This window comes from Mytilus californianus, unplaced genomic scaffold (assembly GCF_021869535.1).
Source record: "Mytilus californianus isolate M0D057914Y unplaced genomic scaffold, xbMytCali1.0.p SCAF_5, whole genome shotgun sequence".
Lineage (NCBI taxonomy): Eukaryota > Metazoa > Mollusca > Bivalvia > Mytilida > Mytilidae > Mytilus > Mytilus californianus.
Window position 1 is genome coordinate 67,873,657 of NW_026262701.1, and position 27,802 is coordinate 67,901,458.

Consider the following 27,802-nt stretch of genomic DNA (forward strand, 5'->3'; position numbering starts at 1 on the left):
GGAGACCTTCCAAATAATGGCTAGAATGACGATGTGTTATGTTCAATTGACATGCCATTGCCTTCTTCTATTCTTGCTCCATAAAAGCAAAAAATAACATTATAGTGCTGATTACATATAAATTCTATCATTTAATGGCAAGATTCAAAAATGACAGTACCTGTCATCGTACCTACAAGATTTCCCGCAAAAATAAGCATACTGGTACATGTAACGCTTTTTTCTTTGTTTATTAGAGGAATTAAAGTCTTGAGTTTATGGTGATAAACCTAACTTTTGGTAACCCTTTTTATGTTAAAATAATATTTCCCAAAAATTTCCTAGTAAAAAACAATTTGAGAAAAAAAGTTAGTGGTTAAAAAGGCTCGTTTGAGGATTTTTTAACTGGAATGTAGACAGACATATTTGGACATCTATAAACTTCATAATATGTTGTTTGTTTAAGGCAATATGATAGAATGGTGTCAGCCTGAAGAGTTTGAACTGGATGGTGTTGAGTTCAAAGCAATGGTCAGTGGATCACATACTTTGCTGAAAGATTTTGTGTAAGTTAAAGAATAACACTGATGTAAAGTTCACCATATTCTTTGGATATGTATCCTTCCCTTTGTATCAAAACAAATTTTCGTATGACACCTTGCAAACATTTGTTAAACTGGTTCTGTTGAAATACTTGTCAAGTTATAAGTTGTAAAATTTTATATTTGTTTGTTTGTTTTTTTTTTTATAACCTTACTCTGAAGCAGGGGTATACAGGTTTTCTGTTTGCCGGTAATCCATTTCTTCCGCATTTTTTTCAGCAAGTACAGAGTTTCTTGATATATGCCATATGCAATACCATGTAATACATTTCCAGTTCCATCGATGTTTTACGTCGAGCTGTTAACCTTAAAATTATCACAATCAAATGTAAAATTTTCATTACATGTAATCTACAACATTGAGCGGGGACTGATATAATGAATTATGAATAGCTCACAGTATGTCTTTTCTTTTTTTTGCTGCAATGTGGTCTTTAAAATTGCCCTGTATACTGCTTTGTATTATAAGTGATTAGTCATTTTCATGCCCCTGCCGTGGTGGAGGGAGCATTAAGTGAAACCCTTGTCCGTCCGTCTGTCCCAAAATTAGTTTCCTTTCTCTATCTTTAGTTTGCCTCAACCAAATGTTATATAATATAGATACAATGGATAAGTGTTGGTTCTTTTTAACGACTTTTGTCAAGTCTTTTCAAAGTAACAGTTCTTTCATTAATGAGGCTGTATTATCAGTGACTGTACTGAAATTTCCCTTCAATTACTATGAATATTATCCGTAATTTACAAAATAAGACATATTCAAACTTATTTCTAAGTATATATAATATAATGTATGTTAACGAAATTTCTAGCAAGAAACCTATTTCTAGGCACATCACGATTTACTCGCCTAGGGGTTTTGCAAATAATCATTTGTAAACATATATATTAAAACAGATGAAATCATACTATATATATAAAACAAAAATGAACAAATTGAATGTAATCATTCTTTTCAAATACGTGAAGTAGCCAATAATAATTCAAAAATAAACGTGAAAACCTGCTATTATTACAAAAATATCCACAATAACATACAAAATAAAAAAAACAGAAAAACTAAAGAAAAGGGACAACAAAGAGAAAACATGGATTTAAACGAAAACTGACAAATCTATAACTTGACTACAACTCATTCATCTAAACCTTGCGGCTACCAACTTATACTATACGATTGTCTATTATGTATATATAAAGGCACAAGCCCTGTGGGTTGGTTGTACCGATGTGTATTATATGTTCATTGATATATATAAAGTAGACATCTAAATTGCAACCCATTGGAAGCTGAGAGGTTTTGTCGATGTGTTGATGTCAGTCACACAGTCAACAGACTTCAACAATGGGTTCGATTCCCAGTGAAGGCATATAAGAATTACAAAAGTTGAAGGTAAGTTTTTAAATTAATTCCATTAGTGAACAGAAATCAGTAAATTAGCCAATTCAAATTTAATGAAATTAAGCACACAAAGGAAACAATTGAATATAATTTGGTGAGTCCATTTCAGCTACAGATTTAGGAAGCGTTGATTCTAGAAAAGGAAACCATGGAAAATGAATCAACTGACATCGTGGCAATTGTTTAAGAAACACAATGCTTAATACCACAAAACACAGATCAAGTTAGAATTTGGGTTGCATCACTTTTATTGTTCTTGAGTTATGTCCCTTTATAACGTTATATGCAAGCGGGGGCATCATATGTGTCCAATGAACACACTCTCCATTTATTTGTCTTTGCATTTTGTTGTTAAGCATCAACAGCTGAGACATGGACCTACATGTACATTGCAGAATAGGCCAACTAAATTCATTTGTTTTATCTCTTAATAGAAAATTATTAAAGGAGATGTGGTATGATTGTCAATGAGACAACTATCCACCAAAGTTCAAATGAAGTGGATATAAGCAATCATAGGCAACTGTACAGCCTTCAACAATGAGAAAAACCCATACTATATAGTCAGCTATAAAAGGCCTGGACATGAAAATATGAAACAATTCCATTGAGAAAACTAACGGCCTAATTTATAACTAAACAATTTACGAAAAACAAATATGACAGACATGAATCAACGACAGCCACTGAACTACAGGCTCCTTACTTGGGACAGGCACATAAAGAATGTGACAGGGTTAACCATGTTTGTGAGTGCTCAACCGGGAGGAGTCAACCCTCCCCTAAGTTTGGACAGTGGTGTAACAGCACAACATAAGAACAAACTATAAAAATCAGTTGAAAAAGGCTTAACTCATCAGATCGATACAAAGCAGAAAAACATCAAACAAAAACACAGACCATACGTGGCAGGGTACTTATCCATCCCTAACAATAAAAAAGACACTAAGTACAGATCTGAGAGTACTTAAAGTTACTGACAGCTAGTTCAAAGCCAATAAAAACTAATAATATCTTGTTGATATATTCCTCACTCCGCACAGTATACAAATAGATAATAGGTCACGACCATAAGAGAATAACTGGTAACATTTATAAATTTATGTCATCATCAGAGCCTACGCATAGAATAGCTAATGAATATCATTAAATATTCCAGATATTTCCGTAAAGAAAATTTGTATGGTTTAGCATGCTTTGAAAACATGCATGTAGAGAGTGAGATTGAAAGAGGGGCAAGGATGAAATCAGTTGGGATATTATCAACGTCTTACACAAACTTATATAGGCATATGCAGTTTTTAGAAACACAAGTTAGGTAAGTTAAAATGAGCTTTGTAATACAAATTGAGTGCTTCTAATATATTTTTTTAATTGAATAGTATTTGATTTTTTTTTTGTGTAACTAAAAAGAATGACTTACTGGTAATCTGTATTGATCAGTAAAGACTTCATCCAAATATGCCTAGACTGCATTGAGACTGGATTGCTTTACTGCTTAAAGAAATAGCAAGATGAGCTTTACAAGTTATTTCAGCATCTGATTTTCCATTAGAATGTCAAGTTGTTAGGGGGCCTCAGTGGCAGAGTGATCTAAGTAGCCAAACTAATATATCACTAGCCTGTCGACACTGAGGTTGTGAGTTTAAATCGTGCACGTGGTAGGTGCACTGGACTCCAATCTTGATTGACTTGGATTGTCAGTTTTCCTACCTAAGGTTGTGGATCTCTTTGGTCATTCTGGCTTCCTTATCATTAAAATCTGACTGCCATGAAATAGCACAATAGTGCTAAAAGTAGCATTAAACACCGATCAATCAATCAATCATACCGCTTTAAAAGCTTACATGTTTTAAATTCATCAGACACTGAAATCATTAAAAAAAAAAAGCAATTTTCTAAGTGGTACATGTACAAAGTGTAACACTTGTCTTTGAGTACCTGCAGGAATCTCTTTTTCTTTCTCCATACTAATTGTGAAATTATATTTATAAATTTAGAATTATTACAAAAAGACTTATGTATTCAGTCTCCACCATTAGCCACTAGTCCCATGCCCCAGACTAGTAAAATTTGATTTTGGACTAGTAAGTATTTACAAAACTTTGTTTAGACACATTAGAAAAAAGTCGTAATATTGGTCTTTGGATTAGTGATTGGAAAAGATTTTGATGCAGACTGCTTAATATTGCCATGCTGCATTCTTAGAGTGAAAATTGTGTACATTATATATTAAAAGTGTATTTTTATAAATAGGCACCAGCTGGAAACCCCTGGGAAGTATTCAAATCTTGAAGTATTTTACCAAGATAAGAAAGGAACATTGAACAGTACTACGTCAATCCCACAGCAAATAACACCAAACTCTTCCTCATCAACTCCTAGTCAAGAAATATTACCAGAGATGAAGGTCAGCTTGTTTGTTTTATTTATATAAATTATGGTTGTAAAACATATATAGGGTCAACTGTTGAATATACATTATCTGATTATCAGATTGAAATATCCGATCATCCCATTGTTAAAATTTAATCAAAATATAAAATTTTCATCAGTGGCCAGGTTTTACATAAATGCTCATAATTAGTTAACTTTTTACAGTCTTCAGTAAAATTATGGAAGAGTTACCAGGTAGTCAACAAAATATTTCAGCAGAATAATCTAAGTATTGCAATGCCAATGTGAACATAAACATACTTGTGGGCCCTTATCAGCTTTTGTACTGCACATGTGCTTTCTTACCCTTGTGATTAACTTCAAATATAACTGTCTAACCCATGTGAAAATTTTTAACAAATCTATGGCTTCCATAAATTATATATTAAGAATTGTACACTATACATTTTACATGTATAATATATATATTTAAAGTTTCTAAACAAGTTCAGCAGAAATGGATATAAAAAAAAATATACATATTATGAAAAGATATTAAATGATGATGATCTTAGATACTAGGGCTCAGTCACCAACATTTTGTTGTTTAAAGGCTCTACTGCTTAATTGAAACTGTTTTATTAAATGCTATTGAGTTGTACACCCATTTTTGTTTTAGTTGTTTAATTGTGTTTATAGCAATATCCAGAAACTAGTACAATAATGAAAAAAAACCTCTTGTATCATTCTAGATAACCCACCCTGCTGGATGTTTTTCCCAATTCATGAAGTTTTTTGGAGAGAAAGTGTTTATATTATGGAAATTTGCATTGTTACAGCAAAGAATTTTATTTTTCTCGCCACCACCAATAGGTGTTGTATGTTATAGAGGTAAGATATACATGGACAATTTTATTATTATTATTATGGTGTGTATCTGAACAACAGTTACATATTGGTTTAGTAAACATCTGATTATACACTAATAGTAAACAGTCAAAATGAATATTTGAATTTAGGTTCAAAATGTAACCATTGATCTTTCAAGTTTTTATGCCCCAGTGGAAGCAGAGGGGGCATTAAGTTTTACCCTTGTCCGTCTGTCCGTATGTCCCAAAATTTGTTTCCGTTCTCTAACTTAAGTTTGCCTCAACCAAATGTTATGAAACTTATACACAATGCTTGTTACCACAAAACACAGATCAAGTTTGAATTTTGGTGGCGTCACTTTTACGTTCTAGAGTTATGCCCCTTTACAAATGGAAAAATTGCTGAATTTTTCGTTTCCGTTCTCTTACTTTAGTTTGCCTCAACCAAATGTTATGAAATTTATACACAATGCTTATTATCACAAAACACAGATCAAGTTTGAATTTTGTTGGCATCACTTTTACCGTTCTAGAGTTATGCCCTTTTACAAATGGAAAAATTGCTGAATTTTTTCAAATAAATGTTATGAAACTTATAAACAATGCTTATGACCACAAAACTCAGATCAAGTACAAATTTGGGTATTGTCACTTTTACAGTTCTTGAGTTATGTCCCTTTATATTGTTATATGCAAGCGGGGGCATCATCTGTGTCCCATGAACACATTCCCCATTTATTTAGGTTGACAGTTAAAAGGGTTTAATAAGAATCAAAATGAACCTTCTCCTTTGTTTTTTTTTAATCTCACATTATGTTTTTTGTTGTAATAGGTTTGGGCAAAATTTCATATCAAATATTTAAGGTAGTCTACTAGATGGGGTGTCTAAATTCTAATCCATAGAATTTTTTAATAATTTGACAAAATGTAGTTTATATCATGCTTTTTTAAAAAATAATAATGAAAAGAATGGGTCACGGGGCTTATTTTCACGCAAAAGGTTGTGCAAAATTGACAGATTTTGTATAGATTATGCATGGAAAATCAAATTTTCTGCAATAAAACGAAAACTATACCATAGAATTTTGAGATAAAATATGAGAAGATAGTTCTATTACAATGCTTTCAGATGAGAAAAAGAAAAAATGGGGTCATGGGACATGTTTTCTTGATACATAATAAAATAGGTAAATTCCTAACACATTCTGTTATAAAAGTAACTTTCTCTGAATTATCTGCCCTTACATTTGAGTTGCCTCCCCTTATGTGGCAAAGTTGCAAAAAAAAAGAATCAAACAAAAGTATTCTGTTTTTTTTTAAAATGCAACCATAAATATGATAAAACATGTCATTTTCTATACTTAAATGAAAATTCTTAAACATGAGTTACCTACTACTCTCAAAATGTGCACATTTTATTAAAGATCTAGACCGATTGTTTTCTGGTATTTCAAAATCCAAGATGGAGGAAGACACCTTATCTACCTTAACCGACCGTGCAAGGGCTGTATAGCCAGTCAAGGTTGTTAAAAACTTCCATTTGTTGTTGATCTACCTTAAAGAGGAAATAAAACTAATTATAATATTTCAGTTTACTGTGCGTGTTGCCTTGGAAACCATGATGTTGGAGGACTTGGTCATGAAATGAAACCTCACTTTTATGTCAATGTGGCTGATATAGAAACATTAGAGTCAGAAGTCTCATATATTGCATGTAATGTATTATTTATATATATGTCACTGCTTCTTTTCTCATGTAAGAACATGGTAACTGTATATGACTTACATAACATACAGTCGAACCTCGTTGTGTCGAAGTCGAAGGGACCGGACCAAAGTATTCACACATCCGAGGTTCGACTCATCCGAGGTCGAGTGTGTCGTCATAAATTTGGAATGCATGAAATACGGTATGAGATTTGTGTAAACTAGATACAATGAACAGTGTGCCTTTTTTCTGATGAGCCAGAGGTCGTCTGCTTTACAATAATTATCATCAATTTATCATAATTGTCCTAATCCTTTTATTTATTGTAATTAATGAGTTTTAAATCTATCGATTCATTTAATCTCGGCTTGGATCATTCAACACACTAACATTCCGCTTGAACGAACAACAAAGGTGTTAATAACCGGTCACCATAAACATGTCATTTTAACTGTTACAAAAACAAGTATGTTTACTCAACTTTAATCTCTTTTGAAAATGATTAGGTTGCATAAAAAATCATTATTAGGTCTGCAAAAAATCTTACTTTCGAACTTCGAGTCACCGGGGTCAATTTACATGAACTTTACATCGTCGGGACTATAAAATTTACTCGACTTAATCGAGTATTCGAATCAACCGAGTTCGACTCATCAGAGGTAATTATGCATTGATCAAACGGGAATTTTACCGGGACCGAGAAATTACTTCGACTCATCCGAGTTTTCGACACAACCGAGTTCGACACAACGAGGTTCGACTGTATTCACAACTTACCAATATACCGTAATGAAACATGATTGATCCAAAAACTAACCAAGAATTAAAAAAAAAACCATTACAATGTACCTAGTGAAATAAAGTTGGCCTGAAGACCAATAAAAAAAATAATAAGGCACCACAATGAACATAAACCAAGATTTTACTCAAAACAACAAAACAAAATTTTATGGCCCTGCTGACTTAGGTAGGGGCCATATAGTTTTACCCTTATCCTTCATTCCATCATTCTGCAACAAACAGTTATACAGATTTTTTTTTCTAAACGCCTTCACATATTGAGCTGATTTTTAATATGTGAGTTAACTATGATAAATTACAGATCGAGCTTAAGTTTGGTTCGGCTCCGCTGATTTTTGGCTAAATTACTAGCTTTGGACTTTGAAAATTTCATGAATATAACGGTTATACAGACTTTTTTTTCTAAATACCTTGACATATTGAGCTGACATTTAGTATGTGAGTCTTCTATACTAAGTTACAGATAGAGTTAATGTTTGGTTCTGCTTCGCTGATTTTTGCAGAAACTATGGGCTTTGGACTTTTGAAAATTTCATGAAAATAACAGATATATAGACTTTTTTTCTGAACGCCTTCACATATTGTGCTAATTTTTAGTATGTGAGTCTATTATGGTGAATTAAGGTTCCGCTCCACTAATTTTTGCCGAAATTACAGGCTTTGGACTTTTAAAATTTCCACTCCTTAAATGGCTTGAAGCTTTTTTTGCAAGTGAGGCCATTCATGTCGTTCTGACACATCTATTTCTTAAATATAGTACTGTAAATTATGTGATGTTTTTACTTTTGCGAAAATTGCAACAATTACATCATAAATGCTTTAAAATTTTATGAAATGAGAGTACATCTGGATTAAGTCAAAATCAATGATGCCATTAATGATTAGAGTTCTATATTTAGTGCAGGCATACTAGATCAACTTTTATCTATAAAATATAAACAACATCTGTCTTTTCTTTAGCAACAGCTTTCAAATTCAGACTACAGAATTGAGGACGTCAATGTAGTCTCCAGAAATTTATGATGCCAATCTCAGTATAATTATCAACCTCCCCAAAACAATGTCTTAAATTTGAATGCATCTATATTTTCAACTCCTGGTACTGTATCATATATACATTTAATTCATAATCTGATTATTAGTGTTTCAAATAGGATGGAAATTGAGTATACAAAAATCATGCAAGATAATGTTCAATTTTGATGAATGTATTCTTATTTTTAGTGGAGAATATAAATTATGTATCTGAATATTTCCTTTTGAAGGTACAACAGAGAAGATATTTGAAGTAAAAACAAGTCTTTATGATATATATGTTGATAATCAGGTTATCAGACCGTGTTCACCAATGCTGAGAGACTTAATGAAAGTCAGTGTAGCAGACAAAGATAAATTTGCCAAACTGAACAACCAAAGGTATGTTTAAAAGGTTTTTATGTGGCAACACATCACTGTCATTGATGATACAGCTATTTTTCTTGAGAAAGGTCTATCATTATTAGCTGTGATTCTGTTACAATCTCAGAATTTTCATTGTCACAATAATCAATAGATGTGTATTTTGGTTATCTTGTATTGTTTGGTTGATGACCTAATGACTCTTTAAGAGAGATGTATTCAAAAGTAAACAAGCAACCATACACAATTGTTTTGACAACTAGAAAAGTCATACTTTGTGTATTTTTAGGGGAAAGAAAAATAAAAATGTAAGCAAAAGCATCTGGAGAAGCATAACCTTCTTATAGACCCTAGGAAGGGTGACTTAAGAATAGAAATGTGGTCATCTGGGCTTCTCCAATCCGGTAGAAGGTCCATTTTTAAAAGGGAGGTCTCATTAGGTAGTCTGCTTTAATACACAATCTTTGCCAATCAGAATGGGGACATACATTATTTTTTTTCACAGAGTACCAGACACTTTGTTAATAAGTTACCTATGCAACAACCTCTCCAGGTATTAGATGTTCTTTTTATGCCCCACCTAGGGGCATTATGTTTTTCGGTCTGTGTGTACGTTCGTCCGTCTGTCCTGCTTCAGGTTAAAGTTTTTGGTCAAGGTAGTTTTTGATAAAGTTGAAGTCCAATCAACTTGAAACTTAGTACACATATTCCCTATGATATGATCTTTCTAATTGTAATGCCAAATTGGAGTTTTGACCCCAATTTCACGGTCCACTGAACATAGAAAATGATAGTGCGAGTGGGGCATCCGTGTACTATGGACACATTCTTGTTTAAGGCAAAATTTATTATAACCCTTGTTATTGAATAGTTATTTAATTTGCTATTTACCTGAAATTGCCTGAAATAATTGATATTGGAGGAAATAAAACAACTGCAAGTTACTTCTAGGGTTAAAGGTGAGATCGTAATCTCTATAGTTAATTCCTCAGCTGTTCAGATTGTAGAATCATCTAAATCAATAGCACTTGAGTATTCAATGTCTTCTGTTTGACCCAGCTGGGTAACAAAAGACTTCTTGCAGTAGGTCGAGCATGCAATCAGAGAAATACAAAGAGGAATATGTTGTTTTAGTTTTTTAGGGGTTCATCAAATTAATGTGCTTTATAACTATTACGTTCTACGTCACATTGTGTAAATGTTAATAAAGGTGATATATACTGTGGATTCATTTATTTTCATGGGTACCAATTTTCATGGTTTAAGGAAAAATTGTATTTTTGAGGCTATTTCATTTTGTGGTTTTTATAAAAGTCTGCATACAAGCCTTTAGAAAATTTGTACTTCGTTAAACATTTTACTTCATGGTTCACCTGAACCCACGAAATCTACGAAAATTGGTATCCTACGAATAATAATGAAATCCACAGTAGGTCAGAAAAAAGAATATTCCAATTTTAACCAGAGGACTAGAGTAAAAAATAGATTATGTATCCCATCTAGCCAAGCAGGAAAGTTCCTCCTAAAATGTCAAATGATCTAGGGCTTTTTATAGCTTGCTATGCAGTATGGGTTTTGCTCATTGTTGAAGGTGTACATTGACCTATAGTTACTTACTTCTATGTCATATGGTCTGTAGTGGAGAGGTGGCATTCAGATCACATCTTCTTATTTTTATGTTGCTATAATGAAAAATTAACTTGCCTTTTTAGTTTTTCATAAATTTAACTAACCAAGTGATAGACAGATTTGGCTGGCCCTAAATGCTTGCCATAGGCCATAGACCAGAAGTAGACTACTTTTTAAATCCAGTATTCATGTTCAAGTAGCTAATAGTTACCCTTTTACACATGTACAAATAACAACTAACATTTTTTGTAGGTCAGCATTACAGTATAACTATGAAGACCAAGGGATTGATGAGGAAGAGCTATTTACAACGTAGGTTTTTTATAAGACGGCAAAAAAAATTTTGCAGTCGTATATTGGTATCATGTCGTCAGCGCCGTCCAAAGACATTTGGTTTCCGGACAATATCTTTAGTTTAAGTGTATGAATCTCTTTGAAATTTAAACAAAAGGTTCAATACCACAAAAGGAAGGTTGGGATTGTTTTTGGGGGTGATGGTCCCAACCGTTTAGGAATTAGGGGCCAAAAAGGGGCCAAACAAGCATTTTTCCAGTTTCAAGTATTTTGATTGCTCTGAAATTGTACCACAAGGTTTAATACCACAAGTAGAAGGTTAGGATTCATTTTGGGGGTAATTGCCCAAACCGTTGAGGAATTAGGGGCCAAAAAGGGTCTAAAACAAGCATTTTTCTAGTTTTCAGGCAATAACTTGTGTTTAAGTGTATGGATGTCTCTTAATTTGTACCACATTTAACAAAAAGAAAATTTCTTCAAAATTAATTTTTTTGGATAGGGGATGGGGTGGGGGGGGAGCCAATTTTTTTTCCTCAAAAGAAAATTCTCTTCAAATATTTTTTTTGGAGGGGGGTAAAAACAAAATTTTGGGAGGGGGTAAAAAAAAATTTTTTTTTGTGGGGGGTCAATTTTTTTTGCCTCAAGATTTAAGAAAAATTGGGGGTCACAATTTATTTTGCTAATTCTTTGTATATAGTCTGAAAACAGATTTACTAAGTATTGCACAACAGCAAGAAATCTTCAATTGAATATAAATTCAAATCATACATTTGAATTCCTGACAATAACTTTAGTTTAAGGATGTTCGCTCCTCTTGTTTTTGAATTTTTGCCGGATTTTCGGAATCCTCTGGTTTTATCCATTTAGTGCCATTAAAAAAATTTGCCCACTAACCCCTACTTTTCTTTTCATCATTTTATTACATATAGTTTAAGGAGCCATATTTGAAAATCTAATAAAATCCTTGTTATTTTTTCATTTTTTTTGAAAGACAAAAGGTGTCAATGTTAAATGTAAGAAAAATCTAGAGAGAATCATTTCCCGCCAGATTTTCAATGGCTTATATCTCGAAAACAAGCACACGGACCCATCATTTTTTTTCTGCTTTTTTAGTTTCTTTATTTATATACTATCAATTCATAACAGTCTTTCAAAAAACTTGTTATTTTGAAACAGAGTAGCGAACATCCTTAAGTGTATGGATCTCTATGAAATTTAACCAAAAGGTCAATACCACATAAGGAAGGTTGGGATTGTTTTTGGGGGTGATGGTCCCAACCGTTTAGAAATTAGGGGCCAAAAAGCATTTTTCTAGTTTTCAGACAATAACTTGTGTATGGATGTCTCTTAATTTGTACCACATTTTACAAAAAGAAAATTTCTTCAAAATTATTTTTTTTGGACGGTGGGGGGGGGGGGAGGGAATTTTTTTTCCTCATAAGAAAATTCTCTTCAAATATTTTTTTTGGAGGGGTGTAAACAAAATTTTTTTTGGGGGGGGTAAAAAAAATTTTTGTTTGGTGGGGGTAAAACAAAAATTTTTGGGTGGTTGGGGAGGGGGTCAATTTTATCTTCCTCAAGATTTAAGAAATTGTCAATTTTCCAAAGAAAAAAATTGAGATCACAATTTATTTTGCTAATTCTTTGTATATAGTCTAAAAACAGATTTAATAAGTATTGCGCAACAGCACAGTGTATTGCACAACAGCAAAAAATCTTCAATTGAATATAAATTCAAATCATACAACCAATTTCAAGTTCTTTGGCACATTTATTCTGTGTCAGAAACCTATAATGTGTCAAATATTTAATCACAATCCAAATTCAGACCTGTATCAAGCTTGAATATTGTGTCCATTTTTGCCCCAACTGTTCAGGGTTGGACCTCTGCGGTCGTATCCAGCTGCACTCAGCGAAGCAGTTTATTTAAAATTTAAAGGATATAACTACTTGTTTAGAACAGTAGTCTCTTATGTTAACTGAATAGTGTTAATTGCACAATATGGTATTTTTTTATAAATTGATTGGCCACTTTTACAAAAATCTTCTCCTCTGAAATTACTCGGTCAAGTTTAACCAAACTTGGTCACAATCATCATTTGGTTATGTAGTTAATGTCTGAAGACAGTGCCTCCCAACCAACATGGCCAACATGGCTAAAAATAGAACACGGGGGTCAAATGCAAGTTTTGTCTATTATCTTGAAAACTGAGATTTATAGAGAAAATCTGACAGGAAAAATGTTAATAATGTTGAGATCTACCTACTGTTCTTGTACGTCAAAACTGTCAGATAAATTCAGGAGTTATTGCCCTTTAATGACGAATTTTACCAATTTTTTGGGTAAAGATTGCTTAAAATGCAATTAAAACCCTATTGTACTGACTATATCTTAATCTTCCAAGGTTTATCACTACTTTTGAGATACACAAAATATAGTGCATTGATCATAATATTCTGAACATCCTATCCATGAACATTTTCAGAAATGTATCAATGAAATTTATGCTCAGATATTCAAGTTACAAAATGATGTTATACTTGTCAAGAAAATGACATAACTTTGTGCAAGGTGCAGGAATCTAATATCTGTTCTTAAATATCAATAATGTCATTGTTAAAGTAATCTTTAAAATTGGAGTTATCTTCGTTTGTCCATAGTTTTAGTTGAATCAACTACAACCAATGCATTATACAATGCAATGTTTAATTTTACTTCCCACTGATAAATGAAAGCAATCTTTACCCTTTAGCGCTTACAAGCACTTCATTTTTGCATATTATGTTGAAAACTATTAGATACAAAAAAAGTTTAATTAGAAAAATGATCAGCAAGACAAGATCTACAAAGAAGTCAGCATACTTGAAATTGTTAGACGACTCCTTATTTGAGTTATTGACATTTAATGACGATTTTTTTGCATTTTAAAAACTATAATAGATAGAGAAAAACTTATAAAGCCAAAAGCCGAAATGATCCATACAAGATCTATGAATACAAAGATATGACCGAAATCGTCAGTCGACTCATTATTGATTTGATTTTGATTTTTGATTTTTGGTGTTTTAACGCCACTTTTAAGCACCCCTTTTGGGCTATTTCGTGGCGGCCAGTTTTTATTGGTGGAGGAAGCCGGAGTGCCTGGAGAAAACCACTGACCTTCGAAAGGAAAACTGACAATCCTAGTCAATTAAGATTGGATTCGAGTGCACCAGCGGGGTTCGAACTCACAACCTCAGTGTTGACTGGCTAGTGATTACAGTAGTAACTACTTAAACCACTCGGCCACTGAGGCCCCCGACTCATTATTGAAGTTTATTGCCTTTTAATGTTGATTTTTTATGCCCCCACTGTAGGGGATGGGGGCACAGGGGCATTAAGTGTTACCTTGTTACCTTTGACCGTCCGTCCTTCCGCCCTTCCTTCTGTCTTTACGTCCTTCCCTCCGTACCATTTTCGTTTCTGCACTCTTAACTTAATTTTGCATCATGCAAATTTATGAAACACTTACAAAATGCTAAGAACCAAAAATGGCAGACAGAGTTTGAATTTTGGCCATAAGTCGTAAATTTTATGAAACTCATACACAATGCTAAGAACTAAAACTGCCAGACAGAGTTTGAATTGGGCAGTGAGTAGCTTACTGTTCTAGAGTTATGCCCCTTTATAACTTGGAAAATTGCTAATTTTTCGCTTCCACACTCCAACTTAAGTTTGCCTCATGCAAATTTTATGAAATTCATTCACAGTGATAAGGACCACAACACAGAGAAAGAGTTCGAATTCTAGAGTTATGCTCCTTTTTAATTTGAAATAATGCAAAGCTTCAGCTGGGGCATTCTTGTCCTCAGACACATTCTTCTTTTAGCGCCATTTTTTTTGCATTTTTGCCTATTATCTTGAAAATTTTAATATTTATATTTATTGAAACATTGAATAATAATCAGCAAGTCAAGATCTATAAATAAACCATCTTGGCTGAAATCTGCAGTTGACTTGTTTTCTGAGTTATTTACCTTTAATGATGATTTTTATAATTTTTTTTGTATTTGCTGTTATCTTAAAAACTATAATAGATACAAGTGTAGATAGAAACTTTAAAAAGCAAAAACTATCAGCAGGACCACAAATAAGTCAACATAACTGAAATTTTCAGTTAACTCTTTATAGCTATATATAGTGTTATTGCACTTTTATAATGATTTTTACTACAAAGTGGCCATTGTTAAAGATGCAGGTGAGCAAGACAGGCTCTTTAGAGCCTTTAGTTACATCTATCGTGCAGCCACTTCCTGTTTGCCAATAGTTTGAGACTTAACAGCACTTATTGTACAAGGAAAATTTTAATCAAAGTCTTCTTGACTTTAATGAAAGAGAATGATCAGTCAGTACTTCACCCTGTGCCCTTTTTCTGATGCCCTGTGCCCTTTTTAAGACGCCCTGCCCTTTTTCGCAAGTCCATGCCTTTATTGTCGTAATATTTTGATGAAAATACTATAATTCTACCTGTCTTCAAGTTTATGACCCTCAGCTAATTAACATTTACAGCAGGTGTTATAATTTGTGATTACAGGTAATCCGCTTATCGGCATCATATGGGTCACTAATCTGTTAATTAAACCTCATAATTGACCATTATATAATTATTTTTCCCAGTAAAAGCGGTCAGTCGGCATTTCAATTTCAATATTTCTCAAAAGACCACAATTTGCAGTTTGTTTTATCCATGGCAAAGTTGTTTTTGTAGCTTCGTCAATTGAACAAAACTGTTTTCCCTCGGACAGTTCGCAATTGCATCTTAATTTCAAAATTTCTCAAATGATCATTAATTGCAGGTAGGTTGAGGTATTTTCGTCATTTGAACGTATTTTCGTCACATTTTATATAACTTTTTATTAAAATCTTTAGACAATTTCGATTATAAAGATAAAACTTTATTCAAAAATATTTTCACGAGTCAAAACAGGTGCTTTCTTTATCATAATATATCTTACTGAGCAACTTAATTTTAAAAAATGATAATTTTCTGCCTTTTTGTTAAACACGAACCAATCTGTAGATGAATCTGGATTCATTCTAAATATACTATCCTCTTGTCACTTCCTGTTTTCATTTCGTTTTAAAATCAAAAGTAAAAGTGATCTCCTCTTGATAAATTTAAAATTTATAGTCATTTTAATCGTTCCAAGTTTATAAAAATGAATTCCAAATATCGATTTTTTTTTTATCAGGATGTCCCCTGAAAATAACAGAAATTGTGAACTAGATCCTTGTTCTAATATTCATATTTAAGCATCACATCAGACAAATCATGCCATGACTGCCTACATTTAAGCATGCCTAAAGCATAAAAAGATCCTTGTCCTTGAAGTACTTGGCCATATATATAGCTAGTTATATACGTCCTTGGTCCCATACTGTTACCCAAAATAAGGTTGATTTTCATCTCGCGTAAAAGTGACTAAAGCCCTCAAACTCCTAGCTGAAAACCCTGCTGTTTACATATGGCAATGTTAGACATGCCCTTTTGAATTAGATATCAGCGTTCTAAAGTCCCCTTTTTCGTGATTGGCTCCCTGCCCTTTTGAAATCCTAGCTGGAACACTGCATGGTATTGGTCTTGATTTTGGGGGGTGTCATCCTGGTTTGCCCACTTTTAATTGCAGGTTTATAAAAACATAGGATGTTTTGTTGTTTTAACAATTATAGTTTATTTCTGAATTATACTCATATTTTTTACCTGTATTTTACCTGTAAAATTTTATAAAACATACTTAATTCTGCTATTAAATCAAGGGAAAAGTGCAAAAATATTTTATATTTTATATTTTTTTAGAAGGAAAATGTATTGAATTTGTCAATAAAAAAAAATATGGACAAAAATGTAAACAAAAATGTTTATTATTTTGACAATTTATCAACAAATTGTTTTCATTGTTGGTAAATTCTTAAAAAAAAATGTAAAAAGTAAATTAATGAAACTTAAGATTAAAATAAGTGTCATTTAAATTTCTGTTCATTTATTCACCTTATTTATTTTTTAAAAATTTTGATAGATGCACTGTTCTGAAATTTAATAAAAAAGTATCCAATTAATTCTAACAAATAAAATACAAATGCAACTGTTCAGTAGCCAAGCTTTACATATTACTCCTGCAAGACAGCACTCTACCACCAACTTTGTGAATATAATGTTTTGTGACTTTTGAAATATATATAAAAGATTGTAAAACCATAGTGCTTTATTTATTTCCTTATGCAATGCATGTATAAATTTGATTCATATAAATAAAGAATTATTAAGACACTTTTATAAATGAATGTCATTGTTTTGTCATTAGTTGTACTTGTTTGTTAAATGAATCGATTGAATTGATATTAAATAATTGAGAAAAAAAAAATATTTGATTAATTTATTACCAACAGTTAAGGAATAAGGGGCCAAAAATAAGCATTTTTCTAGTTTCATGACAATAACTTGTGTGTAAGTGTATGGATCTCTCTGACATTGTACCACAAGGTTCCATATCACAAAGGGAAGGCTGTAATTGATTTTGGGGGTAATTGCCTCAAAATTTTAGGAATTAGGGGCCAAAAAAGGGACAAAAAACAAGCATTTTTCTAGTTTCAGGACAATAACTTGTGTGTAAGCATATGGATCTTTATGAAATTGTACTACAAGGTTCCATATCACAAAGGGAAAGCTGGGTTTGAGTTTGGGGGTAATTGCCCTAAACGTTAAGGAATTTGGGGCCAAAAAGGGGCCAAAAAACAAGCATTTTTCTAGTTTCCAGACAATAACTTGTGTTCAAGTGTATGGATCTCTCTGAAATTGTACTGCAAGGTACCATACCACAAAGGGAAGGCTGGGATTGAGTTTGGGGTGATGAATCATAAGGGGGTTCAAAAAATTTTGGGGGGGGGGGGATTTTTTTTTCATTTTTTTTTCTTTAAAATTTTCCATTTTAAATTGGTTATTTCTGATTTATATATAAAAGCAAATAATAATGATATGGTTTGAATAGGTAAATTAAATTTTTTTAAGTTCTTAGACCACATCCATTCTGTGTCAGAAACCTATGCTGTATCAAATATTTAATCACAATCCAAATTCAGAGCTGTATCAAGCTTGAATGTTGTGTCCATACTTGCCCAAACTACAGTTGTTTATTACTGACAAAAAACTGAGAATGTTTTTTTTATTATACTGTAATATTTAAATGTGTACTTGTAGATTAAAAGAAATGCAGGCATCCAATATTTTATGGTAATATTCTTTACAAAGCACATTTTCACTGAACTAGCACACAATTTTATTTAGGGGTCAGCTGGGGACCACCTCCGGGTGCGGGATTTCTTCGCTGCATTGAAGACCCATTGGTGGCCTTCAGCTGTTGTCTGCTCTTTGGTCGGGTTGTTGTCTCTTTGACATATTCCCCATTTCCATTCTCAATTTTATACTTTTTTTTTATTTTAGATTTTTTACTGAACAAAACAACCGAATATTCCAAACTTTATTAGAAGCATCATGTTCACAGGACAGACAGTTAACATCAGAACACATGAAAAACATGGGACTAGATCCCTATGGAGATAGAACATTCCTGATGGAATTAGTAGAGCATTATGGGATAGATGTCATGTTGATGGTGGATAACCCATGTTGTCCCAAGTAGCAACAGGAAGGATGAATGAGGGAAAATGAAATTATGATTGTTTCTTTATTAAAATGTGAATTTTTAATTTTCATCATGGAGGCATTGAAATAAATGATTCTGTCTTTTTTTAATTTCAACTTAAATTTAAATTTAATATAAATATTTAAATCATGGTAATAGACCTGTCTCAGGAGGCCAGTATGAGCTTTCTTGATCAATTGTAGCTAAATTTGCAATTTGAACTTTAGTCAAAATAAAATTAATTTATGTTTCATATAAATGACTGAACACTTTGTTGGATATTGTAGCTTTATATGATTTTTTTAAGAGTAGGAAGCTGTCCATTTTTAGATAATTGACAATAGCATCATTTTCATTATAAATTATTTTTAGATTTATGTAAAAATGAACTTCCTTATATGAATGACGTTGAGGGAAAACTGTAATTTTACTTAATACTGTCTTCTAAACCATTTATATTGGATTATGACACACCAGAAATGTGGTTTATAGGGTATATATATACAGATTTTACTTGTCAGACTCTGTCAATACTGGCGTACACATTTCATGGACAGAAAGTATTAATTAAACATTTTACTTTTGTGTTTCAAATTTCTAGCATGTTAAAACTGTTTTGTTAAGCTGAAGCAACAAATATTTTGATATTACATTTTGCTTTAAAATATGGCAAGATAAGGGTTTACTACAATTTGGTCCATATGTCCTTCATTTCAAGATAAGACTTTTATGAATTTATTTCTGTAATCAATGATGATACATGTATAAATAGTTATTAACATGCCACACCTAGGATTCTCACACATTGTACAATATGTTTATTAGTACAATACTCTTATTAGTGAATTTTACATCTATGACTTAAATATTTTGCTCAAGTTTGCATAAAGTTAAGATTTTAGAAACAAAATGTGGTATGTCATTGATATTTTGCAACTTCATTCAAATTTATATACAAATCTGCAACATTTAGGTCAACATGAGCTGAGTTCATATTCAAAACATACCGTAGATTCCTCATCATTAGTAGGGTAGCAATTTTCATGGATTTCGTTGATAAACGGGAACCATAAATTGTTGTGTAACGAAGTACACATTTTTCATTGGCTTGTATGTGGACTTTGACAAAACCATGAAATCAAGTATCCATGAAAACACTGTTTTGCCTCAATCTTTGAAAACAGATACACACCAAAATAAATGAATCAACTGTACATAATATTATATCTATGATATTATTCCACAATTTTTTATCATATTGATAAAAACAGTGTTTCATGCTTTATATACCTACATTATATGCTTGAATGCTATTTTCAGATCTTGCATTTAAGTTTAGAACTATATATGTATACCTCCTTTTAAATACTTTTGATTGGTAAAACTGTTTTTTTTTTTTTTTTTACAAAAATAACATCATACACAAATTTCAAATTGGTATTATTATTATTGTGTTAAATACACTCCAGAATCGAACATATTGAGGTATTATATTATTTGATTATGCATATTTTCATTCTTTTATCAGTCATTAGGATTTTGTTATAAATGTAGAATACTCTTTTCCTTGTTACAAGATTACCTCGCACCGAATATACCAAAACATTAAGTGTGGAGTACACGTCTTGTACAGTAAATTGATGTCATACATGATTCATTTCTATTAGTTATTAAATTAAACGCTTCGTATGAAATTAAATCAAGCTAAAATTTCATGGCTACTCAATATTTTTTTTTGCTTTATTGTAATTCAGTTTCTAGTTAGAAAGATTTGACAGATAGAAAATTGCTACAGAAGTATGTGAACTGTGGAGATAAAGATTTGACAGATAGTAAATTGCTACAGAATTATGTGAACTGTGTAGATTTGTTTATGTCTTTTAATGTTTCTTTCACTGATGATTGTTAATAGCTAGAACTGAAGACAAACGTCAAAATCAAGTAGGATACATTTGTGGATTGATTGAATGGAGATAAATATTATTGTCTCAACAAAGTCTAAAAAGTGAGACTAAGGCGTGCTGTTTTTGCTGCAGTGTTAACAATGTATTAGTTTGTGATTAGGTCAGTTTAAGGGGAACCACTAGTGGTAGGTCAGTGATATTTTGTATGCAGCTGTATTAACATTGGCTCATCTCATTTTCATAGAGATTACTTGGCCCCAGTCATGGTCTATTGATTTTGAAACTTTTGCTTAGTTAACATGTTAAAGTTTATTATTAGGTTAATTTAATAGGAATAACTAATGATAGTTCAAAAATATTTGGTATGCAGTTGTATTAGTACAGTATTGGCATTTCTTATTTCCAAAGGAATTAATTTTGCCTATTACCTATAGTCATGGTTCATTGACTTTGAATATTTTGCATTTTAAAGTATTGGTAATTTGATTTCAACATTTACATTTTTTTGCTATCAAAATTACTTACAGGCGAGACATATCTCTGTGTCAACAGTTTATTTAAAATATTTTTTTATGATATTGTACAGGAGTAAAACGTCTTTCATAATATTGCTTTATGAATTATATTGGTTATCATGTTACCAAGGAAAATGTTACTGCAATGCCATATCAAGCATCAATTATTAATTTGTATATTGTAATACAATAATTGTATATTGTTGAAACATCTTTTATATTGTTTGAAAGATAGAAATAGAATTGTTATTTAATGATCTGAATGTATTTGTGCCAAATAAGAATTGAAATGACAAAAGTAGTACATGTCTGTAATTTTAGGTCATATGAAAATTTTGTTTTAATTTTATTAGTTCTAAAATTATTTATATGCCATATACCATTAATTAGCTTCTTTTTACCACTAAACAACAATGAAAACATTTCCAATACATTGCATCACTAAACACTTTATATTTTTCCATAGGAACATAATAAGATATAGGATAAAAGCCAATGAAGCAGGAATCTTAACAAAACAGTAAAACCAAGAAGACATCTTAATATCTTCAATGACATTTATGTGTTTCTACCATATGTCAATTTCTAAAAAGCCTTGAGTTTACACAAGTAGAGAAGCAAGCCAGCACAGACAACCAATGCTCTGCTGTTAGCACCACATTTCTGAATGGACATAAAATGCTAAGAAACAATAAGAATCTTTAATGAGGTTTGTGGACAGGAATTTGCTTTTAAATTATTGGAAAGTTCTATAAATGAAAATGCATTAGAAATATTCTTACCAACTATTACCTCACCATCAAACCCCAAAACGGACCACAGAACATATGTAAATATAGGTTAATGTATTTTATTCAAAATTGATTCCTGATGTCAAAACTTTATCTTTGTGAAAATTATTTAGAAAATTAACAAAAAAGTGCAAACAGAGCCCTTGCTGACATGTCATTTTCTAGTTTATTTTTAAGAATAGTGGTTTTAATCTGGGAGAACATGATTTATTTATTAGTTGTTTATTGGATTTGAGCAAGCTGTACTGTTAGATTGGTACTTTGTCTTTTGTCCTATGCTAGTGGTTTTTATACGACCGCAAAAATTGAAAATTTTTTGGTCGTATATTGGTTTGACGTTGGCGTCGTCGTCGTCGTCGTCGTCGTCGTTGTCGTCGTCTGGCGTCGTCCGGCGTCGTCCGAAGACACATTGGTTTTCGCACTCTAACTTTAGTTTAAGTGAATGGATCTCCATGAAATTTTACCATAAGGTTCAATACCACGAAAGGAAGGTGGGGATTGATTTTGGGGGTTATGGTACCAACAGTTAAGGAATTAGGGGCCAAAAAGGGGCCAAAAATAAGCATTTTTGTAACTTCCAGACAATAACTTGTGTGTAAGTGTACGGATCTCTCTGACATTGTACCACAAGGTTCCATATCACAAAGGGAAGGCTGTAATTGATTTTGGGGGTAATTGCCTCAAAATTTTAGGAATTAGGGGCCAAAAAAGGGGCAAAAATCAAGCATTTTTCTAGTTTCATGACAATAACTTGTGTGTAAGTGTTTGGATATTTCTGAAATTGTACTATAAGGTTCCATATTACAAAGGGAAAGCTGGAATTGAGTTTGGGGGTAATTGCCCGAAACGTTTAGGAATTGGGGGCCAAAAAGGGGCCAAAAATAAGCATTTTTCTAGTTTCCAGACAATAACTTGTGTTCAAGTGTATGGATCTCTCTGAAATTGTACTGCAAGGTACCATACCACAAAGGGAAGGCTGGGATTGAGTTTGGGGGTGATGAATCATAAGGGGGTTCAAAAAATTTGGGGGGGGGGGATTTTTTTTTTTCTTTTTTTTTTCTTTTTTTCCTTTTTTTTTTCTTTTAAAATTTTCCATTTTAAGTTGGTTATTTCTGATTAATATTTAAAAGCAAATAATAATGATATGGTAGGAGATACACACCAAACAGGATGTGTAAATTATTATATAATAAGTATTGTGCAATAGCAAGAAATTTTCAATTGCACAGTATTGCACAATTGCAAGAAATCTTCAATTGCACAGTATTGCGCAATAGCAAGAAATCTTCAATTGCACAGTATTGCGCAATAGCAAGAAATATCCAATAGCACAATATTGCGCAATAGCAAGAAATTGTCAATTGTACAGTATTGCACAATAGCAAGAAATATTCAATTGCACAGTATTGTGCAAAAGAAGATACTTCGTATAAATTGCTTATTTCTTGATCAATTTCAATGGGGTTTTATTCTTGAATTCTTGGGGTTCTTTAATATGCTGAATCTAACCGTGTATTAAGTTTTTGGATTTTGGGCCCCGTTTTTAAATTGGTCCACATTGAGGTCCAAAGGGTCCAAAATTTAACTTCGTTTGATTTCATCAAAAATTGAATTATTGGGGTTCTTTGATATGCCGAATCTAACCGTGTATTTAGATTCTTAATTTTTGGTTCCGTTTTCAAATTGGTCTACATTAAGGTCAAAAGGGTCCAAAATTAAACTTAGTTTGATTTTAACAAAAATTGAATTTTTAGGGTACTTTGATATGCTGAATCTAAACATGTATTTAGATTTTTGATTATGGGCCCAGTTTTCAAGTTGGTCCAAATCGGGGTCCAAAATTAAACTTTGTTTGATTTCAACAAAAATTGAATATATGGGGTTCTTTTATATGCTGAATCTAACCATGTATTTAGATTTTTGATTTTTGGGCCCAGTTATCAACTTTGTCCACATTGAGGTCAAAAGGGTCCAAAATTAAACTTTGTTTGATTTCATCAAAAATTGAATTCTTGGGGTTCTTTGATATGCTGAATCTAACCATGTATTTAGATTTTTTATTTGTGGACCCACTATCAAATTGGTTCATATTGAGGTCAAAAGGGTCCAAAATTAAACTTTGTTTGATTTCATCAAAAATTGAATTATTGGGGTTCTTTGATATGCCAAATCTAACCGTGTATTTAGATTTTTAATTTTGGGTCCCGTTTTTAAATTGGTCTACATTAAGGTCCAAAGGGTCCAAAATTAAATTTGTTTGATTTTAACAAAAATTGAATTCTTTCTGGTTCTTTGATATGCTGAATCTAAACATGTGTTAAGATTTTTGATTATGGGCCCAGTTTTCAAGTTGGTCCAAGTTGGGGTCCAAAATTAAACTTTGTTTGATTTCAACAAAAATTGAATATATGGGGTTCTTTGATATGCTGAATCTAAACATGTATTTATATTTTAGATTTTTGGCCCAGTTTTCAAGTTGGTCCAAATTGGGGTCCAAAATTAAACTTTGTTTGATTTCAACAAAAATTGAATATATGGGGTTCTTTGATATGCTGAATCTTACCATGTATTTAGATTTTTTATTTGTGGGCCCGCTATCAAATTGGTTCATATTGAGGTCAAAAGGGTCCAAAATTAAACTTTGTTTGATTTCATCAAAAATTTAATTATTGGGGTTCTTTGATATGCCAAATCTAACCGTGTATTTAGATTTTTAATTTTGGGTCCCGTTTTTTAAATTGGTCTACATTAAGGTCCAAAGGGTCCAAAATTAAACTTAGTTTGATTTTAACAAAAATTGAATTTTTGGGGTTTTTTGATATGCTGAATCTAAACATGTGTTTAGATTTTTGATTATGGGACCAGTTTTCAAGTTGGTCCAAGTTGGGGTCCAAAATTAAACTTTGTTTGATTTCAACAAAAATTGAATATATGGGGTTCTTTGATATGCTGAATCTAAACATGTATTTAGATTTTAGATTTTTGGCCCAGTTTTCAAGTTGGTCCAAATTGGGGTCAAAAATTAAACTTTGTTTGATTTCAACAAAAATTGAATATATGGGGTTCTTTGATATGCTGAATCTTACCATGTATTTAGATTTTTTATTTTGTGGGCCTGCTATCAAATTGGTTCATATTGAGGTCAAAAGGGTCCAAAATTAAACTTTGTTTGATTTCATCAAAAATTGAATTATTGGGGTTCTTTGATATGCCAAATCTAACCGTGTTTTTAGATTTTTAATTTTGTGTCCCGTTTTTTAAATTGGTCTACATTAAGGTCCAAAGGGTCCAAAATTAAACTTAGTTTGATTTTAACAAAAATTGAATTCTTGGGGTACTTTGATATGCTGAATCTAAACATGTGTTTGGATTTTTTATTATGGGACTAGTTTTCAAGTTTGTCCAAGTTGGGGTCCAAAATTAAACTTTGTTTGATTTCAACAAAAATTGAATATATGGGGTTCTTTGATATGCTGAATCTAACCATGTATTTTGATTTTGGACATTGGACCATAATAGGTAAATTAAAAAAATTGAAGTTCTTAGACCACATTCTTTCTGTGTCAGAAACCTATGCTGTGTCAAATATTTAATCACAATCCAAATTCAGAGCTGTATCAAGCTTGAATGTTGTGTCCATACTTGCCCCAACTGTTCAGGGTTCAACCTCTGCGGTCGTATCAAGCTGCGCCCAGCGAAGCATTTTATTTGTGTTTGTTCCAATTTGAAGGTTCAAGCCATTTTCAACTGATTTGGTGTTCATGGATACAAAAGTGTGCACATGCAACTCTTTTTTGTTTGGTTGCAATTTTTTGACAGATTAATCAATCATAGTTATTACTAGAAATGTGTTTATATTTCTTTTCAATATAATGTTAACACATGCAGAATAGTATTGGAAGTTCCTAGGTGTTGGATGGTTAAAATTACATCATTTGAAGTGGTATAAGGATATTGTTTTAGATGTAGAAAAGAGTAAAAGTTGAATTTTCTTTTCTTTATGTAAGATGTTAGATGTTTTAGAAGAAAACCCACCACTATTTATGGTGGATGTAAAACGTAAGATTCTTTTGTCAATATATGTTGGTTTTATATTTATTCAACTTTCCCAATTTTTTTACATTTGTTCTGATATTATAAAATTTTTATCTGCAAAAATGTGCAGTTATACAAATAGTTTTTGGGGTAAAGATTGTACTTTCATGCACTCAACTTATTTAGCCACTGGCTGGTTAGTTTCTTCCTTACACAAAGCATAATACTGCATTTGTGCTGACATTATATTGTTTCCATATAAACAACAAGTTTATGTAGAGAATGAAAGAACTTGCTGGAATGTTATCAGAGACATTTTAAACTATTAAGTTGATCAACAGTTACATATTATTTAAAGGCTAGATATGAGACAGTTGTATGCTATACAAGTGGATGAATTTTAATACTTGAAGAAAATTGAAAGCACAATACAGATATTTACTCCTGTGTTGTTGTATGTACAGAAGTATTTATGTAAAAAAAACACTTTATGAGGATAATTAGACAGGCATTGATAGAAGCTCCCATGCTGGTTTGCATATTTAATCATATGGGCTAAATTTGTTAGACCTCAAATTAAAAGTGACTCAAATGCAGTTAAAAGATGACTGTTAATGCTTTCCTTGCATTCTTTTAATACTCTTTTGGTTTAACATAGCTCTAGCTTTTAAGGTGCAGTTAGTATTTTATTTTTATGCCCCACCTATGATAGTAGTGGAGCATCCGTGTACTTTGGACACATTCTTGTTTTCCTGTGATTTAATCTAATATAAGACATAATCTTTAACAAACATGATAATAAAGTGTGTACATTTACTCATTATTTAGATGATTTTTTTTTTTACATTCCATGTTCTTGTGTATTTTGTCTTGTTAATGATCGAGCTAATAGCTTATATAATCTTGTTTTCTATACATTTTTGTTTACATTCCATGTTCTCCTGTATCTTGTTATTGATGGAGCCAATAGCTTGTTCATATCTTGTTTTCTATAATGTTTTTTTTTCATGCTGTCATCAGGTTGTTAATAACATTTCCTTGTTATGTGCAATAAATATATCTCTTATCATGTTCTATTTTCATTGTCCATATATGTATTGGTCAGCCCTCATTTATATAGTTTTTGTGTGAAAATTACCTCATCAAAAACTGCTTGATAAGGGAATTGAGTGTTGACCAATTTCCCTTGAAACGTAACATATAAACTTATGACATTTACTGAAAAAGGAAATTCCAAACTATCATAGATCTGTTTTATGGTCATTTGGAATTTCAACAAAAGATGAAGAAGTTGATCTTCCTTCACTGTACTAGATACCTAATTACATTAGTGTCCTTACAAACAATGTTTTAATGCTTATTCTGCCAAACACTCCACCAAACCTTTTTCCGAATGGTAAACTTCTATTTTTATACAACCGCAAAAAAATTTTGTGGTCGTATATTGGTATGACGTTGGCGGCGTCGGCGTCGTCGTCCGAAGACACATTGGTTTTCGCACTCTAACTTTAGTTTAAGTGAATGGATCTCTATGAAATTTTACCATAAGGTTCAATACCACAAAAGGAAGGTGGGGATTGATTTTGGGGGTTATGGTACCAACAGTTAAGGAATAAGGGGCCAAAAATAAGCATTTTTCTAGTTTCATGACAATAACTTGTGTGTAAGTGTATGGATCTCTCTGACATTGTACCACAAGGTTCCATATCATAAAGGGAATGCTGGGATTGATTTTGGGGGTAATTGCCTCCAAATTTTAGGAATTAGGGGCCAAAAAGGGGCAAAAAACAAGCATTTTTCTAGTTTCATGACAATAACTTGTGTG

The 27,802-nt window shown here is 32.0% G+C and overlaps 2 protein-coding genes across 5 annotated transcripts in view; one reads left to right on the forward strand and one right to left on the reverse strand.

Annotated features, from left to right (window-relative positions):
- LOC127701309 (DENN domain-containing protein 11-like) overlaps positions 1-27,046 on the forward strand; it is a 29,022-nt gene extending 1,976 nt beyond the window's left edge. The window contains exons 2-9 of the mRNA XM_052205194.1: positions 446-545; positions 3,137-3,295; positions 4,234-4,387; positions 5,106-5,244; positions 6,814-6,936; positions 8,997-9,147; positions 11,011-11,070; positions 18,531-27,046. Coding sequence (XP_052061154.1) covers positions 446-545; positions 3,137-3,295; positions 4,234-4,387; positions 5,106-5,244; positions 6,814-6,936; positions 8,997-9,147; positions 11,011-11,070; positions 18,531-18,729 — 1,085 coding nt within the window. The 3' untranslated portion in view covers positions 18,730-27,046. The remainder of the gene's footprint in view (positions 1-445; positions 546-3,136; positions 3,296-4,233; positions 4,388-5,105; positions 5,245-6,813; positions 6,937-8,996; positions 9,148-11,010; positions 11,071-18,530) is intronic.
- LOC127701268 (nuclear factor of activated T-cells 5-like) overlaps positions 1-27,802 on the reverse strand; it is a 347,248-nt gene that overhangs the window by 251,780 nt on the left and 67,666 nt on the right. The gene's annotated exons all lie outside the window — the stretch shown is intronic.